Source organism: Cervus canadensis, chromosome 18 (genome assembly GCF_019320065.1).
Source record: "Cervus canadensis isolate Bull #8, Minnesota chromosome 18, ASM1932006v1, whole genome shotgun sequence".
NCBI classification, from domain to species: Eukaryota; Metazoa; Chordata; class Mammalia; order Artiodactyla; family Cervidae; genus Cervus; species Cervus canadensis.
The window spans coordinates 20353566-20371798 of record NC_057403.1 but is presented as its reverse complement, the minus strand read 5'-3'; the positions used below and the strand labels follow the sequence as shown (position 1 = coordinate 20371798).

The 18233-nt window shown below is 53.1% G+C and overlaps 2 protein-coding genes and 1 long non-coding RNA gene across 6 annotated transcripts in view; 2 read left to right on the top strand and 1 right to left on the bottom strand.

The window, feature by feature from the left end:
* Positions 1–2576, top strand: part of HSD17B14 (hydroxysteroid 17-beta dehydrogenase 14) — a 17552-nt gene extending 14976 nt beyond the window's left edge. For all 3 annotated transcript variants that reach the window (XM_043435368.1, XM_043435369.1, XM_043435367.1), the window contains 4 exons: positions 1364–1468; positions 1855–1922; positions 2023–2119; positions 2208–2576. In XM_043435368.1, coding sequence (XP_043291303.1) covers positions 1364–1468; positions 1855–1922; positions 2023–2119; positions 2208–2381 — 444 coding nt within the window. In that variant the 3' untranslated portion in view covers positions 2382–2576. The remainder of the gene's footprint in view (positions 1–1363; positions 1469–1854; positions 1923–2022; positions 2120–2207) is intronic.
* The window catches only part of LOC122420325, a 22794-nt gene extending 14384 nt beyond the window's left edge, over positions 1–8410 (bottom strand). The window contains exons 1-2 of the long non-coding RNA XR_006263258.1: positions 8371–8410; positions 7760–7876 (exon numbers count right to left, since the gene is read on the bottom strand). This is a non-coding gene — a long non-coding RNA (uncharacterized LOC122420325). The remainder of the gene's footprint in view (positions 1–7759; positions 7877–8370) is intronic.
* BCAT2 (branched chain amino acid transaminase 2) lies at positions 4272–18233 on the top strand. Of its 2 annotated transcripts, XM_043435365.1 has the most exons (11): positions 4272–4541; positions 8756–8830; positions 9150–9353; positions 13038–13148; positions 13245–13364; positions 13513–13676; positions 16078–16220; positions 16385–16470; positions 16658–16798; positions 16875–16949; positions 17811–18233. In XM_043435365.1, exons 1-11 carry the CDS (start codon positions 4518–4520, stop codon positions 17847–17849), a joined length of 1182 nt encoding a protein of 393 aa, XP_043291300.1. In that variant the 5' UTR covers positions 4272–4517; the 3' UTR covers positions 17850–18233. The 2 variants fall into 2 exon arrangements, with proteins under 2 accessions (XP_043291300.1, XP_043291301.1); XM_043435366.1 differs by lacking the exons at positions 8756–8830; positions 9150–9353 and having other exon boundaries at positions 4279–4541.

Genomic DNA, 18233 nt, shown 5'->3' with positions numbered 1-18233 from the left:
GTCAGAGACTGAGGACCAGGGATGGGGGCAGGTTTGGGGGACCCAACACTTAAGTTTTGCCCTTGAGACAGAGATGGAAATGCCCGCAGGTGGCAGGTCAGGAGCTCCACAAGGGGCGCCCGAGGGAGACTTAGGAGGTGCCTGTGGAAACCCAGGGAAGTGGGGCTCCCATGGCAGAGCAGGGAGGCAAGAAGCGGACCCAGGAACCCCAACATTTAGGGGAAGTGGAATCAGGCCAGGGTGAGTGCTACAGTGCGTCCGCTGAGTGAGCCAGGCTCTCTCAGATCGGGTTGTCTGAAGGGAGGGAGGGAGGTGCAGAGGTCAGGCTGATAAGAGACTAGCAGGTCCTTGATGTAGCCACACAGAGGCATAGGTGACCTTGGTGGAGGGGTGGGGGAGGATGCCAGCCAAGGAGTGCACGTGAGGGTTGGACAGGGGCCACAGCAGTGTGGGACAAATATTTATTGAACACTAGCTGTGTGCCCAGTGCTGAGATGAGGTGGCGAATAAGCCTGGCTCAGTCCCCGTGGACCTCAGCTTTCCAGGGTGGGGGAGAGGAGGGAGTTAATTGGTTGGGGGCCCAGGGATAGGCAGGTTGCAGTTTTTAAATAGAATGGTAGGGACTTCCCTGGTGGTGCAGTAGTTAAGTCTCTGTGCTTCCTCCGTAGGGGTGTGGGTTCAATCCCTGGTCGGGGAATTAAGATATGAGGTGCTGCCAAAAAAGAAAGTCACAGTGTGTTGAATGTATGTGTGAATGGCCACTTAGGATTAGTAAGCCAAACTCCTACAGAACTGGACACCTAGCCATCCTTTAAAAAAAAAAAACATGATGTTTTAAAGAGCATGGTCAGGGAAAGCTCACTGAGGAGGTGACATTTGCACTGAAGTTGCTGAGGGGATAGGATCGTCTCCTTTCAGCCCTGACCTGAATGTCCCATGTCCTCAGAAACCCTTCAGTCCTGGGAAAACTGGGGAGAGTTGGTCACCCTAGGAGTAAGTCACATGCTATGTCAGGAAAAACATTCCAGGCAGAGAGAATAGCAAGTGCAGAGGCCCTGAGGTTGGAACACTTGGGGGAGTATCTGAAGATACAGCACTGAGGATGGGGCAGAGGCTGTTTTGTGAGGGAGTCGAGGTCTGCAAGAGCTGGTGGGGTGATCCGGAGAGGGAACTTGTTTAGCTTCCCATTCTGAGTATCCCTTGGGGTAAGCCACCTTGTACCCATTAATCAATCTTTTGTGATAGGAGCGGGCCTTGCCCAAGGCAAGGGAGGGAGGGATAGAATTGGAATTTACTCAAGGTCTTGCATGACTGAAGAGCAGAGAGACAGGCTGGCAGCTTACTCCGCTTTCTGTCTCCCCAGCTCGCCCTCCCTCATCTGCGCAAGAGCCGGGGAAATGTCATCAACATCTCCAGCCTGGTCGGGGCGATCGGCCAATCCCAGGCGGTTCCCTACGTGGCCACCAAGGTACGCCGCTGAGAGACCCGCCCCTTCCTGCAGGTGCCTCAGCCCTGAGGTATGGCCTGAGGCATGGCCACCTGGCCTTCCAGGAAACAGAGCCTGGTGCAGCCGGATGAGACCTGCGGGGAGAGCGTGACTTCCCTCTTCCGATGCCCCTGCTTGACGCCCCCTGGTTGGGTGCACGCATGCTAGGTTGCATGCTAGGTCGCTCAGTCGTGTCTGACTCTTTGGGACCCTGTAGACAATAGCCCGCCAGGCTCCTCTGTCCATGGGATTCTCCAGGCAAGAATACTGGAGTGGGTTGCCATGCCCTCCTTCAGGGGTGGGAGGAGACGGCAGAAGGAACCTCATCTCCTCCGGTCTGAACTTTCTCCGTGCCCCGTCTTCTGCAGGGGGCAGTGACAGCCCTGACCAAAGCCTTGGCCCTGGATGAGAGTCAATATGGCGTCCGTGTCAACTGGTGAGCAGCTCCACGTGGGTGGAGAGCCTCTTGGGGGAGTGAGCCCAAGGGGCAGTGTGTGCATTGGACGTCCCTGACCCCCTGTCCTCCCCCACCCCAGCATCTCCCCTGGAAACATCTGGACCCCTCTGTGGGAAGAGCTGGCGGCCTCAACACCTGACCCCACTGCTACAATCCGAGAGGGCACACTGGCCCAGGTAGAGTGGGGGCCGGGTCGAGGCGGTGTGGGGGTGGAGGTCAGGCGGGGCTCCTCCTGATTCTCCTTCCCTCCTTGTCTCTCCCCAGCCCCTGGGCCGCATGGGCCAGCCAGCTGAGGTGGCGGCTGCTGCTGTGTTCTTGGCCTCCGAAGCCAGCTTCTGCACGGGGACTGAGCTGCTCGTGACTGGGGGTGCGGAGCTGGGGTATGGGCGCAAGGCAGGCCAGGCCGCCCCGGCGGAGGCCCCCACCACCCCTTCCTGATCCCCCACATTTCCACCTGGGCCTCCCTGACGAGGGTTCTCCCACCCCAAACTCAGTCTCCCAAATTCCAGTTTCCACCCTCTGCCTCTCAGGTGCAGCACTCCACCCACCCCAGCCCCGACTGTAGACATTCAGCCCACTCACCAATGTGCCAAACCACCCCCACAGTTTCCCATAAAAGCACTTTGCAACCAGGAGGAGGGCATCATTGCATTTATTTCCGGCCCTTTATGAGTCCTACCATGCCAGGACCGGGTCGCCCGACCCCGCCCCACCCAGCTCCCACGCATTCTTACGCGTGGCTTGGACCCGAGGGACTACAACTCCCGGCAGGCCCTGCAGCAAGAGACTGCAGCCGAGGGCTCCTGGGAAAAGTATTGCAGGTCGGCTTCTCCAGCGAGCTAATTAAAAAGGCCCGCAAGGGAGAGTCAATTAAGCTCTCATTAGGAGATAATGGAGGGAGTTAAGCAAACAGGCCTCCACCTTATTCTTGGCCCTTAGGGAAAAGGAGCTTTGACCTCGCTTGCAGCTGAGTAGGAGGCTGGCCAGCACCAAAAATAATGAGGGAAGAGAAAGCTAGGGGGTTGACACTGCCGGGTCAGAGGGAGAAAGGGCTGGGATCTGGACTCCAGGGTTTGAGGAGGAGGAAATTAGGGGGTGTGGACGCCCCGGCTGGGAGGGAGCGGAGTCTGGCCTCCCCCTCAGATGGGGCGAGGGGCCCTATCCCGGGTGAGTCCCCGGGTGCGGAGGTGGGGCTGCATCGCTGCAGCGGGATTGGCCGAGGCGGGGGTGTGTGCGGCAACCGCTGATTGGCCGTGGCAGAGGCGGGGAGCCGCCTGGGCGCCGCACCCTTGCGGCTCCAGCCTAGGTGGTAGGGGAGGAGGACTGGGCAGGTGGAAAGGAAAACAAGGAGACACCCTGCCGGGAAGGACTCAGAATTTGACTGCCTGGGCCTGTGGCTTTTCGTGCTGGGGAACCAGAATTTGGGAGCAAAATGTCTCAGGGTAGAGTGACCTAAAGAGCAGAGTTTGAGGATACAACAGGAACAACAGTTTGGTGTCACAGTAACCTGGATGCAGGCGATGGGGGAACTTCGACCACGGAAGATTTTGGGCGGGGGGGGAGCTGGTTCGCACGGTGACCTCGGGGCACGATATAGGGAACACTGAAACAGGTTTGAATTGCTAGCGATTAGAGAGATCCTGAGGGGCTGTAGGGCTTCCCAAGTGGCTCAGTGGGTACATAATCCGCCTGCAATGCAGGAGAAGCGGGTTCGATCCCTGCTGAGTCGGGAAGGAGGAGGGCATGGCAACCCACTCCAGTATTCTTGCCAGGAAAATCCCATGGACAGAGTCGGACACAACTGAGCGTGCACGCACTCAGCAGGGACTGTAATCGACTGTCTGCCTCTGGGGGTCATGAAATTGGGGAGAGAGTCTTGAAGGGGCGTAACCAGGGAATCCTGCCTAGAGGCTGCTCACTGGAGCTCATTGGTGAACTGGGGAACTGAACATTTCCAGGCGTCCCTGATGAAAAGGGCTGGAAGGAGGCATGGTGAACCCTGGGTGTCTCTCTCTTTAAAAAGTTACAAAGAGTACACGTATATCTTCTCGTTGGAAAGGAAACCTATATTCAAACAGGGAAGCATCCGGTCAGAGTGAAGCTTGCCCTTCATCCCTATCTGCCACCCTCTTCAGAGTCCTTTCCCTTCAAAAAGTGTATTTTTACATAACACCTGCGCCCACCGATCTTAATTGCGTGGTTTTTCTTTTCACCAAGAATCGCGATACGTGAAGATTTCTGCTCCCCACCCCTCCCTTCTTTTCCCTTTAGCTCTCCACCACGGTACTGTACCTATTAAAATGCATTTCTGAAAACCGCTGAATGCACACTCTAGCGTCCGGGCTGGAAGGAGGGTGTGTTTTAAGTTACTCCCTTCTTCTCGCGGGGTCTAGCGCATGCGCTCTGCGGTACGGCCCTGCTCCCCGCGGGCGCGCTGCAACTGGGAAGGCCAGGCCCGCCTGGGGTGCTAGGCTGACAAACCATCCCACAGAAGGAGGCGTGAGCGGGGCGGGGCCGGAACGTCTTTATCCCGGGCCGCGCCCTGGGCAGGCACAGATACCAGCCGCAAAGACCATGGCTGCAGCGGCATTGAGGCAGGTGGGTTCGCGGCCGGGGTCTGGGGAGCTCTTAGGGGAGGCGCACTTCCGGGTGGACCACTCGCCGGTGGCCCATCCGATGGGGCGCCGGTCCTCCCGCACTCAGGTTCCGCTGCAGGGAGCCAAGGAGGAGGGGGCCCCTTAGAAAGGAGCACGAGGCTTTAATGGGGATGAAGGGAGAGAAGTAATCGGTGGGAAGGGGGACCCAGGTGGGACTTCTAGGGATGGATATATGGAAGAGAAGACGGCAATGGGAGAAGCATGGGCCTGGGGCGACAGGATGGGTTAGGAGGGAGGAATCAGCCTTTGGGGGCGACAGGAGAAGATTCCCAGAACCTCTAGGAGTGGGAGCAGGATGAAGGCAGAGTTCAGTTTCAGGTCTGGACTGGGACTAGGACCCAAGGCCCTATTTTCTTGGCACTAAAGATAGAGGTAGAATGTTGTGTCCCGGAAACCCCTTATCTGAAACTCTGTGCCAGGGTTGAAAATAGAGTTAGTACCTCATTGTCATCGACAGGGATTCTCCTGCCAAGAGTGGGACCCTCCATTCTTATTGATACATGTCAACAGGCAGAGCTTCAGAGAGCCTGTGATTTGAGAGAACAAGGTTTCTCACTGAGGAAGGAAACAATAACAACTCGAAGAAGGGAGTCTTTATAACCCTTGACAGCTGCAGCTTAACATTGGGAAAAATGGTTCCTGTTAACTTTGTACCTGACTTTATATGGGACTGTTAGCTGGATGGATAGCAGGACAGATGTTTCCTTTCTGAGTTGAGACAGAGACCAGCCTGGGCTGTGTCTGGGACAATCTTGGCTTTATGATGACACTCCTGGGCCGTGGAGGTAGGACAGCCTTGGGCTGTGAGTGCTGGGGTCAGTGGAGATTCCATCATGTTATAGAGCCCTGCCCTGTGCATACCCCACCCCAACTCCAACCATTTCTCATTTCCTAATTCAGCCCCAGTCCTTTTTACACCTCTATGTCCCTAAAGCCCAGCAATCATCTGAGATCTTGGGGCCCAGTCCCCCAATTGTTTGAGGTATCAGGTGGTGGGCACCTTCCCTGAGGTGAGGTGAGAACCCTGCCCCCAGAAAAATATCCTGGGAGGATGAAGGCAGCTTCTCCCAGTGTGACAGTGTCTCTGTGGCCAGTACAGATTTATAATCTCCTGGAAACAGCGCCCGGCGCCTTTTCTCTGCCTGTGGGTGGGTTTTCCTGCTCCTCGTCTCTGTCTCTCCTGGATATCTCTGTCTCCAAACATCGCTGAGACTGTTTCTCTCCAGGGATTGGCATTGCTCTGTCTCTGCCAGTCTCTCCTCGATTCCCTAGGTCTCCCTTTCACTTTATGCTGTCCCCCGGAGTTGGGTCTTGATCTATTTCTCTCCTTTTTCCTGTTCTCTCTCTCTTATGGCTTCAGTTTATCTTGCCTTCAGTATTTCTTTTTTTTTTTTTTCTTGATTTCTCCAGGCTTTACCATGCCTGAATTTCCCTCCCTCGTGTGTCTTGTCTCAGTCTCTCTCTATATATGGTGGTGGTGGTGGTTTAGTCACCAAGCTGTGTCCAACTCTTGCAACCCCATGGACTGTAGCCTGCCAGGCTTCTCTGTCCAAAGGATGTCCCAGGCCAGAATACTGGAGTGGGTTGCCATTTCCCCCTCCAGGGGATTTTCCCTTCTCTCTGTATGAAAGTGAAAGTGTTAGTTGCTCAGTCATGTCCAACTCTTCTTAACCCCCGGACTGTAGCCCACCAGGCTCCTCTGTCCTTAGGATTCTCCAGGCAAGAATACTGGAGTGGGTTGCCATTCCCTTCTCCAGGGGATCTTCTCGACTCAGGGATTAAACCCAAGTCTCCTGTATTGACAGGCAGATTCTTTATCGCTGAGCCCCTCTATGATCATATCTAATTTGACTTCCCTTGGCCTTGGATTCCTGTTCCTTAATGTCCGTGTCTTTTACTTCCTTGTCTCTTATTCTCCCTCTTCTCTACTTTTTTCCTTTTTGCCTTCCTCTGAGGGCTGCTTTCTTGTCCACCTGCTGCCTGCCTCTGCCCTGCTGGTGGGTGTTATCTCCATACCACGGGTGTCTTGTCCGCCTCCTGGGCAGTAATCCGCCCCTGGCTTGGGCAGGCCACAGAGCGCCACCTAGAGGCCATGCTCAGGACCCACACTCCGATCATCCCAGAAGCTGTCTGGCCTTCATAACATCCCGGACCACTCCTCAGACTTCATGGCCTAGACTTTCAGTTCATTTCAGTCGCTCAGTCGTGTCCGACTCTTTGAGACCCCACAAATCGCAGCATACCAGGCCTCCCTGTCCATCACCAACTCCCAGAGATTACTCAAACTCATGTCCATCGAGTCGGTGATGCCATCCAACCATCTCATCCTCTGTCATCCCCTTCTCCTCCTGCCCCCAGTCCCTCCCAGCATCAGGGTCTTTTGCAATGAGTCAACTCTTCCCATCAGGTGGCCAAAGTATTGAAGTTTCAGCTTCAGCATCAGTCCTTCCAATGAACACCCAGGACTGATCTCCTTTAGGATGGACTGGTTGGATCTCCTTGCAGTCCAAGGGACTCAAGAGTCTTCTCCAACACCACAGTTCAAAAGCATCAATTCTTTGGCGCTCACCTTTCTTCACAGTCCAACTCTCACATCCATACATGACCACTGGAAAAACCATAGCCTTGACTAGATGGACCTTTGTTGGCAAAGTAATGTCTCTGCTTTTTTTTTTTCAAATTTATTTATTTAGCTGCACCAGGTCCCAGCCGCAGCATGTGGGATCTAGATCCCCAAGCAGGGATTGAACCCTGGCCCCCCGCCTTGGGAGTGCAGAGTCTCAGCCACTGGACCACCAGGGAAGTCCCTGTCTCTGCTTTTTAATATGCTATCTAGGTTGGTCATAACTTTCCTTCCAAGGAGTAAGCGTCTTTTAATTTCATGGCTGCAATCACCATCTGCAGTGATTTTGGAGCCCCAAAAAATAGTCAGCCACTATTTCCACTGTTTCCCCATCTATTTCCCATGAAGTGATGGGACCAGATGCCATGATCTTAGTTTTCTGAATGTTGAGCTTTAAGCCAACTTTTTCACTCTCTTGTTTCACTTTCATCAAGAGGCTTTTTAGTTCCTCTTCACTCTGCCATAAGGGTGGTGTCATCTGCATATCTGACTTTAGGACATTCCAAACCCACAGCCCCCGTCTCCCCATGACTCACCTACTGACCAGTGACTTCGGCCATTCCCATCTGTTCTGTCCCCTCAGCTCACAGGCCAGGAGTAGGCTAGGCTGTTCCGTCTCTGCCAAACCTCATCACAGCTGCCTTCCCACCAGGCTGAGGAAAGAGGTATCGTGAGGTCAGAGACTGTAGGGGAGAAGCCATCCTGCTAGACCCAGACAGACCTTCTCTCCCCCTCTGGCCTCGGGCCGGACCACAGGGGAAGTGTTGATCCGAGCAGAAGTGTTCGTCTGAGCAGTGTCTCTTGATGACTGGGGTGCTCCCCAAGTGTATGTGGCTGCCCCTCGGTTCCCTACAGCCCTGGGGACCATAGGGAATGGGAATTGCTGGTGTCCAAGTTGTGGGACTGGGGCCTCAAGTAAGCTAAGCCCAGTTGATCTAATGCTCCCAAAGAGAAGGACTTGCAATTCTGGGTCTGAGGGTGGAGGGGGCTGGAGGTCTGGAACCTGAGGTGGGGGCCTGGAATCCGGGGTCTGTAATAGGAAGGACTGGGGCCCTGGTTCCTGGGTCCTGGGGGAGCATGACCTATGGGTCCTCCACTTTTCTAACTCTTTTCAGGATTTGAGTTCCCCAGGGAGGCCTTCACTTACCTACACACCTTCTCTTGTCGTCCTCTGTCTGATCTGGGCTCAGGCAGGGCTGGGGCCAAAGTTCCCTGGGGTAGGAGGCGCCTGTATTTGACTTTGCCCCAGCTTGGAGGAAGGGATGGGAGCCGATTCAGCTCTTTATTGAGACGGCCCTTGTGGGGGCAGGGAGCGGACTTGGCCTCCTTGGGGATCTCCTGCTCCACGCTGATCAGGACAGGGGAAGGGACCTGGCCAGGGCCGTGTGCTCTGTCTGGAAGCACTGGGCCTGGGACAGAGCATGCCCGAGGAACATCCTGAGTGCAGGTTGTGGGAAAGATGGGTGCCAGGACCCCCTGCTCTTTCTGTCTCCTGGTCTCATCACCTTTCTTACTTCTATCCCCACCCCCAGATTTGGACCCCCAGATTTCTCCCTGTACCTTGGTTTCTGTGTGGTCCCAGAAGATATGCCTCATCCAGCTTCAAGGTGACAGTGGGGATTAGGGTTGGATCTCAAGGAAGAGGGGCTGGGGGTCTGGACCAGTGGGTCTGAGGGAGGCAAGGGCTGGGAGCTAGCTTTGGGCCTCTTCAAAAGATCCAAGGTCCAAAGGTGAAGGTGGGTGGCAATGGGTTAGCCTAACTGCTTGCCATCAGGCCATGGGAAAGAGATGAAACTGCATGTCCCAGAAGCCTCTGGGACGACAGATCCCTCTTCTCTCTGGTTCTCAGCCCCAGGGATTCCTGGGAGTTGTAGTTTTTCAGATTAGAAGCTGTGGTCAGACTCTAGGACCCCTGTCTTTTCTCAGGCTGCTGACCTGCAGCTAGAAATGACACAGGAGCCTCATAAGAAGCCTGACCCCAGCCAGCCCCTGCTGTTCGGGAAGACATTCACCGACCACATGCTGATGGTGGAATGGAACCAGGAGAAGGGCTGGGGCCAGCCCCGAATCCAGCCCTTCCAGAACCTCACGCTGCACCCGGCCTGCTCCGCTCTGCACTACTCCCTGCAGGTGGCAGGGCGACTGCCCTCCCTCCCCCGTCTCTCCCTGCATCTCTTCCATCTTGCTGGGTCTCTTGCTGGGTCTACCTCCCTGGGTTTGCTTTTTGTGTGTTTCTCATTTCCACGCACTCCTCATCCATTTTTCTGAGGCTTGTCATGTTCCAGGTCCCATGTTGGGTGATGCCGGGTCCCCCGAGATGAGCAGACCCAGTTCCTTCACTTGAAAACCCCCACCCTTTGGTGACCACCCAGGGGGACCTGGACTCTGATGGAGGCAGCTGAGGTATTGTGGGAGGCCAGAAGAGGAACGCCTACCCTACCTCGGATTCGACCGAAAGTGGGGTCTTTCCTGGCAAAGAGGGGAGCCAAGACCCTTAGAGGGAGAGATGACATCAGTATAAAGACACAGTCCAAAGAAGAGCCTGGTATATTTGGGAGGGAAGCATGGGGTTGGAGGCTACGGGGAGGCTGAGGATGTCATCAGAACCCCAGAGGAGCTGGGGCCTTGTCAAGGGCACTGGGAGCCCCAGAGGACTCTGAGCAGGCATGGAGCAGGTAGAGTAAGACCTCTCTCAGGCCATGTGAAGGATAAGCTGAGATCAGAGCCGGGGGGATCACCAGGAGGGGATGGGGCAGAGAGATTCAGGGATACCAGGGATTGACCGGCTGGGCTAGAGAAGGGCAGGGAAGGCTGAGGACCATGCCTGGGGGTTTGTTTAGTCGGGTGACTGTGTAGACCATGGGACCATGCTGATATGGGGACATAGGAGGAGGAGGATTGGCTTTGTGGGACTTGGTGAGGGCCCACGAGGAGAATGACCCAGAAGGCATTTGACCCAGTCTCCAGCTTCAAGCTATGGCTGAAAGTAAAGTCTTTTCCAAAGAAGCTTTACTTGTTGCAAACTTTTGGAGGGACACACTGCAGTTCTAGTAGCTGGTTGGCAGTTTGAGTAATTTTTGTCCCTTACGGAGTCGTTCTCCAATGTTAGGCATGGTCTCCCCTGCATTTTTTTTTCTTTTCTTTTCAGAATTTTGATGGTTTTTCTTCCCACCTACTCTGGACATTTGATTCGAATGGATCAGTTCTGTGCAAAGGAGACCCAGCGTGGGGAACAGATACAAAGGACGGATGGTCAGGACATGTCTACAGAGTCCCCCCCAGGAAGGTGGCTTTTGGAGATCACCATTTATTTGGCTCTCCTTTCAGCCCAGCATGATAGGATGTCCTCCAACAGTACTTTTGGAGGACAAAAGTACTTTTGGGGACCCAATACTTTTTCTTTAGCAGAGTGAGTGCAGATGAAGGGGTTGAGCATCCAAAAAACATGTCTTTCATGATATCTCTTACATAGGGCTTCCCAGGTGGCAGAGTGGTAAAGAATCCACCTGCCAATGCAGGAGATGCAAGAGATGTGGGTTTGACCCCTGGGTTGGGAAGATCCCCTGGAGGAGGAAATGGCAACCCACCCCAGTATTCTTGCCTGGAGAATCCCCATGGACAGAGGAGGCTGGTGGGCTACAGTCCATGGGGTCACAGAGTTGGACACGACCAAGTGACGAGCACTTTCATTTTTCCTTCTTTTAATGGAGCCTAGAGATTCTTGAGCCGCCCTTGAAGAGCTTTGTCCTTTTCTGCTGCTGTGTAGTATTCCATGTTGGACACTTAGGTTGTTTCAGTCTTGTGCTATTATAAACAGCACTGCAGTAAACTAGCAAACCCTTCACTTCCTTTAAGAGCAAATATATCTCTCCTTTCAATTTCCGGAACTATTGGCGCAAAGGGTGTATGTGCTTGTAACTGTTGAAAGATGTTGAGTCATCAATATCTTCTGTGACAGATGTTGTGATAGAAGTTGTGTCATTTTCCACACTTACCCGCCAGGCCTGTTTTCCCCTTACCCTGGATGACCCTTGTCAAACTTTTAGATGTTGTGTAACCTCCTAAGTGTTTTTAAAGGCACTTCAAAGTAATTTTAATTTGCCTTCTCTTCCCTGATTATGAGTGGAATTGACCATCTTTTCACAACGTAAGAGCCATTTTTAGTTCCTTCCTGTGAACTGTCCATTTTCTTGGCTGATTTTTCTATTAGAGTGGGTTTCTGTATTTATTTGGAGGAGTACCTTGTGTATTAAAGATAAGTTGTTTGTGATGTGAGTTGAAAGTTTCTACCCAGTTTGTTTATTTTTATGCAGTCTTTTCTTTTTGGTTTCTGTGACTTGCCATGTTTAGAACACCAGCCCCAATTCAAAATATAAAATGGTCCTCTTGTGTTTTCCTCTATTGCTTACAGAAGAAATTTCATTTAAACCTGAAAATTTTCCTGATGTGAGGTATGAAGGAGGGATCAAAGTTAATTTTTTTTTCCCCCCAGAAATGGATATTTGGTTGGTCAGCACCATTTAACTGAATTGATCATGTTTTTACAATTTTTACTGAAATACAGTTGGGTTACAATATTGTGATGGTTTCAGGTATACACAAAGTGATTCAGTTATACGATAATCCACTTTCTAGTCTCTTGCATTGTTAGATCTGTCAGTTCATTTGTCAATGTGACTTTACGTATTGTAGATTTATAATCTGTTTTCATATCTGATAAGGCAGCTTCCCTCTCTTACCTCTTGCCCTTATTTTTACACTTTTTTCCCCCAAATACTCCAATTATTTTTATTTTGCATTCTTCATTCATTCATTTATTCATCCAGTCAACAGAAACCTACTATTCACCAAGAACTGCCCTGGGCTCAGTGGGAGTAGGGGGGTGGTTCTTTAGTGATATCTTTATTTATGTATTTGTTGATGAACATTTAAATTGCTTCCATATCTTGGTTATTGTAAATAGCACTGCCATGAACACAGGGGTGCAGGCATCTTTTTGAATTAGTTCTGTCTGATATATGCCTACAAGTGGGGTTGTTGAATCATACGGCAACTCTATTTTTAGTTTTTTGGTTTTTTTTTTAGGAACCTCCATACTGTATTCCATAATGGTTGCACCAATTTATATTCCCACCAACAGTGTAGGAGGGGTCCCTTTCTCTACACGGTCTTCAGCATTGGTTATTTGTAGACATTTGAATGATGGCCATATTGACCTATGAAGTAGTACCTCTCTGTAGTTTTGATTTGCATTTTTCTAATAATTAGCGATATTGAGCATCTTTTCCCATTGGCCATCTGGGTGGACATTGTATGATTTCATCCATGGCTATTAAAGTATTTCTCTAAAACACAAAAAGTCTATTTAAAAAGATAACTTCTGGGAATTCCCTGATGGTCCAGTGGTTAAGACTTTGAGCTCTCACTGCCGAATGACCTGGGTTCAATCCCTAGTCGGGGGAACTAAGATCCCACAAAGCATGTGGTGTGGCCAAATAAATAAATAAATAGGTAACTTCCACGTCATCCTCATTCCTGAGAAATGGTCCCACTAACGTGGAAAGGGTTTAAACAAAGCATGCTCCTTGCTCTGGGTCTCTCTGTTCTGCTTTTTCTGGCTTCTGTCCTTTGCTGTCTCCTCTCCTGGTCTGTCGGATCTTTTCTCTCTCTCCGCTTCTCTGTGCTCAGTGGGTTAATCTCTTCCTTGCTCGCTGTATTTTTCTGTCTGTATCCCTGTGTATCAGCCTCTGTCTCTCCTTGGCTGAGTGAGCTGTCTCCCTGAACCCTGGCCTCCCGCCCTTCCTCTCCCTGCAGCTCTTTGAAGGCATGAAGGCGTTCAAAGGCGGGGACCAGCGCGTGCGCCTCTTCCGACCTTGGCTCAACATGGAACGGATGCTGCGCTCGGCCATCCGCCTCTGCCTGCCGGTGAGGGGACCCTGCCGCCCGAGGAGGGTGGGGTAGGGGGGCATGGGCGGGGGCCAGGGTCGTGAGGGTCCCTTGACTCATCTTCATCCCGCCCAGAGTTTCGACAAAATTGAGTTGCTGGAGTGCATCCGCCGGCTGGTGGAAGTGGACCAGGACTGGGTCCCTGGCAGCGCGGGCACTAGCCTCTACGTGCGGCCTGTGTTGATCGGGAACGAGGTGGGCCGGCTCCGGGGGGCTGGGGAGCCACACTTGGGGGGTGGGTTGCCTTCCTGAAGGAGAAGGGCCGGGGACCCAGGCATGGGTCAGGGAAGGGGCTGGGGGCCTGGATTCCTGGGTCCCTGATGCCCCCTTCCGCCCATTGCAGCCCTCGCTAGGTGTCGGCCACCCCACTCGAGCCCTCCTGTTCGTCATTCTCAGCCCGGTGGGCGCCTACTTCTCTGGAGATGCCTTGAAACCTATCTCCCTCCTGGCAGATCCATCATTCATCCGGGCCTGGGTGGGTGGGGTCGGCAACTACAAGCTGGGAGGGTAAGTAGTGCCTTGCCCACCCCTCGGGTCTGGTGCAAGGGGCATCAGAGACCAGGGTGTGTCTTTGGGTGTCCAGTGGAGAAACTCAGATTGGCCCCCAGGGAAGTCTCTAGAAATGAATTCACACTTAGCTCACTGGTCTCTCCTCCAGGTAGCCTCCCCTGAAAACCCAACCTCCATCAGCTCCTGTCATGCCCAGGGGCTCTGGCATCCACCAGCCTGCCTGTGGACTTCCTGTGGGTTTATCTGTCTTGCCACGGGCCTCGGCTCAGCAGGGCACGGAGGGTTAGGATGCAGATAAGGCAGAGGGCGGGCGTAGGGTGTGTTGGGACAGCAGGTGTGGCCCCAGCTGGGAGTTCATTCAGGTCCTTTCAAAACATATCTCATGAGGTTTCCTGAGGGCCAACGTGAACTTCTTGATGTTCAAGCTGGTTTTAGAAAAGGCAGAAGAACCAGAGATCAAATTGCCAACATCCGCTGGATCATCTAAAAAGCAAGAGCGTTCCAGAAAAACATCTATTTGTGCTTTAGTGACTATGCCAAAGCCTTTGACTGTGTGGATCACAATAAACTGTGGAAAATTCTGAAAGAGATAGGAATACCAGACCACGTGACCTGCCTCTTGAGAAATCTGTATGCAGGCCAGGAAGTAACAGTTAGAACTGGACATGGAACAACAGGCTGGTTCCAAATAGGAAAAGGAGCATGTCAAGGCTGTATATTGTCACCCTGCTTATTTAACTTATATGCAGAGTACATCATGATAAATGCTGGGCTGGAGGAAGCACAAGCTGGAATCAAGATTGCCGGGAGAAATATCAATAACTTCAGATATGCAGATGACACCACCCTTATGGCAGAGAGCAAAGAACTAAAGAGGCTCTTGATAAAAGTGAAAGAGGAGAGTGAAAAAGTTGGCTTAAAGCTCAACATTCAGAAAACTAAGATCATGTCATCCAGTCCCATCACTTCATGGCAAATAGATGGGGAAACACGTGGCGGACTTTATTTTCTTGGGCTCCAAAATCACTGCAGATGGTGATTGCAGCCATGAAATTAAAAGATGCTTACTCCTTGGAAGGAAAGTTATGACCAGCCTAGACAGCATATTAAAAAGCAGAGACATTACTTTGCCAACAAAGGTCCGTCTAGTCAAGGCTATGGTTTTTCCAATAGTTAGTTATGGATGTTAGAGTTGGACTATAAAGAAAGCTGAGTGCCAAAGAATTGATGCTTTTGAACTGTGGTGTTGAAGACTCCTGAGTCCCTTGGACTGCAAGGAGATCCAACCAGTCCATCCTAAAGGCTATCAGTCCTGAGTGTTCATTGGAAGGACTGATGTTGAAGCTGAAACTTCAATTCTTTGGCCACCTGATGCGAAGAGCTGACTTATTTGAACAGACCCTGATGCTGGGAAAGATTGAAGGCGGGAGAGGAAGGGGACGACAGAGGATGAGATGGTTAGATGGTATCACCGACTCAATGGACATGAGTTTGAGTAAATTCCAGGAGTTGGTGATGGATAGGGAGGCCTGGTGTGGTGCAGTCCATGGGGTCGCAAAGAGTCAGAAACAACTGAGCGACTGAACTGAACTGAACTGAACCCCTGTGCTGGGTGAAGCTGGGGACACAGATGAGTCTGATCTGGGCCCTGCCCTCCAGGGGCTCCCAGGCTGGTGCGAGCCCCAGTATCGAGGGCGGCACATGCTCTGATGGAGATGACCAGAACACAGGAAAGTCCTCACAGAGGAGGTCCAATGGGTAGGGTGGAGATGGTTTCTTGAATACAAAAGTGGTGTGTATGTGAGTTGCTCAGTCATGTCTGACTCTTCACAACCCCATGGACTGTGGCTCACCAGGCTCCTCCATCCATGGAATTCTCTAGGCAAGAATACTGGAGTGGGTCGATTTCAAATCCTGGGAACACACCAGTGGAGGCAGGGGGGAGGGGCAGAGTCACCGAAGTTGTCAGAGAATAAAAATAAGTCTGGCTTTTGCAAAAGGCTTAACAGGTAGTCCCAGACCAGGCCCAGCCCTGACACTGGACTAAAGGGCTGGGATCTTGTCCCAGAGGCAGTGGGGAGCCCTGGAAGGCTTGTGAGCAGACGAGGTGAGAGGTCAGCTCTGGGGGAGAGACAGTGAGTGTTAAATCAGGGCAAAACGGGAAAGCATCGAGGTGGCCAGTTGATCACGAGAGCCCAGAGGAGGCTTGAAACCCAGCCTGGAGGTTCAGTAAGCCTCTCAGAGGAGGTGACATCACAGGTGGTTTTGAAGGACCTCACAGCTGTTTGTGAGTCGGGCGGGAGCAAGATGAGCGCTGGTCTGGAAAGACTCACATCGGGCCACATCGGGGGAAGGCTGGAGGTCTCTTGACCTGGTCCACCATGTTGCTGTCCTCCAGGAATTATGGGCCCACCGTGTTAGTGCAGCAGGAGGCACAAAAGAAGGGCTGCGAGCAGGTCCTCTGGCTGTACGGGCCTGATCACGAGCTCACTGAGGTGGGCACCATGAACATCTTCGTCTTCTGGACCTATGAGGATGGGGGTGAGCCCACCCATGACCAACCCCAGGCCGGGCGGAAGTGGGTGGGAGCAGAAATTCTTAGGGGCTGCAGGTCTTGGGGCTTGGCAGTGAATGGGGAGGCTCCTAAGAGGTTGGGATGGTGTGAGGTAACACGCCCCCTCCGGCTTCTCTTCCACCTTACCCAGTGCTGGAACTGGTGACCCCCCCACTAGACGGCATCATCCTACCTGGAGTAATCCGACAGAGTCTGCTGGACCTGGCCCGGACCTGGGTGAGAGCATGCTGTCTTCGGGTGGCCAGAGTGATGGGGTACTGCTGTGTTGCAGGGCTGGAGTATTGGGGGGTGGGTGGAGGGGACTGGGGCACAGTGGCACGTCTCTGTCTTTTTCACCATCCACACGGAGGGAGCGGCAGGGCAGCACCCCGGGCTCAGAGGTTATTTGTGTCTTGCCCCGCAGGGTGAGTTCCGAGTGGTAGAGCGTAAGATCACCATGAAGGAGTTCCTGCGGGCGCTGGAGGACGGCCGGGTCCAAGAAGTCTTTGGTTCAGGCACCGCTTGCCAGGTCTGCCCCGTGCACCAAATCCTGTACCAAGGCAAGGTGAGGAAGGGCCAGCTTGGACCGTCAGGGAGAAGAAGGTGGTGGGGGCCCGTCCTTACCACCCTTTCTTCCCCAGCATGTCCACATTCCCACTATGGAAAACGGGCCCCAGCTTATCCTCCGCTTCTACAAGGAACTGAAGGCGATCCAGGTGAGGTGCACCAGCTGGGAGCGGGGCTGGATGCTCGGTTGCCCAAGAGAAGTTCCCGTCCCACGAGCCTCTGAACTGAGGCTTCCCCTCCCCCACCCCCCACCATAGTCCCACCAGCTGAAAACGGCTCCTTCCATCGGCCTCTGGGCCTCCGATTGAGTTTGCTTTCCTCGAGGCCCTATGGCCTAGAGCACTTCTTGGGACTAAAGGGGGCTTCTCTGTGAGCCTCGGGAGCCCGGCTTGAGAAATTCCCTTCCCATGAGCCTCGGGAGCCCGGCTTGAGAAATTCCCTTCCCATGAGCCTCGGGACCTGAAGCCAACATTCTGGTCACCGAGTTCCGAGTCCCTGGGATCCCCAGGAGCCCTGGGCTATTCCGCTGGCTTGAGAAATCTTGCTCCTACCAGCCTCTGGACTCTGCCCCGACTCTGTGGCCTGCGAACGTTTGCTATCATAAGCCTCTGGAGGTATTTTGATTCGTCTGAACCGAGCTATCTTGCCTTTCCTGGCACTGGAACTGGAAGCTCCTTTTCTGTGAGCTTCTGTAAATTCCTGAGTATCTGGACCGAGAACTATACCTCCTGCCTATCCAGGTTGTCTCAGCTGAAGAACTTTTTCCCCCCGAGCCTTCAGAGCCTACAAGAACTCCTCTTTGCAGAACTACAACTCCTTTGGGCCTCTGCGCCATCTTTGCCACGATTCCTCCTCCCCATGGTTGTCGGTGGGCTTCCGGGAAGCGGACTACATTTCCCATGAGGCCCTGGGGCGTAACTTTGCCGGCACTCAGGCTAGGATGCCCCAGGGCCTGCTGGGAGTTGTAGTGTGTCTTCCTCTCACCTCCGCCTGTGTTTGTTCTCCCATAGCACGGATCAAAAGCCCATGAATGGATGCTCCCGGTGTAATGCTCTGGGCTACGCTGGACCACTCCACGGACCACTGACCTGTAGCATCCAGCCCCTGTTGGACCTTCACCTCCGTACCAATGACTCACCTGAAGTGCAATATGAAGTAAAAGACGGGGGAGCCGGGAAGCCTGGGTCTCAGGTGCTCCCACGTTACACTCCCAAAGCCATAAGGGCCTGACCCAGGCGTCTTGGCCCCTAGCCCCGCCACTCAGGCCTTGGGGACCCGTACTCCCCGCTGCTCCGTGTTGTGGTCAGGGATACACCTTGACCCCAAATCTGCATCTCCGTTTTCAGGCCGGATCTCCCGGTGCTGCAGTTGATTTTTCTTTTTTTTTTTTTTTCCCTAGCTACCATTTTGAAATAAAATGCCAAAGAACAAGA

Bases quoted from the DNA above. Each gene is read 5' to 3' on its own strand.
- BCAT2 (XM_043435365.1), top strand. From the start codon at position 4,518: ATGGCTGCAGCGGCATTGAGGCAG. The intron at 16,799-16,874 runs GTGAGGAAGGGC...TTTCTTCCCCAG, and splicing joins AAATCCTGTACCAAGGCAAG to CATGTCCACATTCCCACTAT. The intron at 16,950-17,810 runs GTGAGGTGCACC...GTTCTCCCATAG, and splicing joins AGGAACTGAAGGCGATCCAG to CACGGATCAAAAGCCCATGA.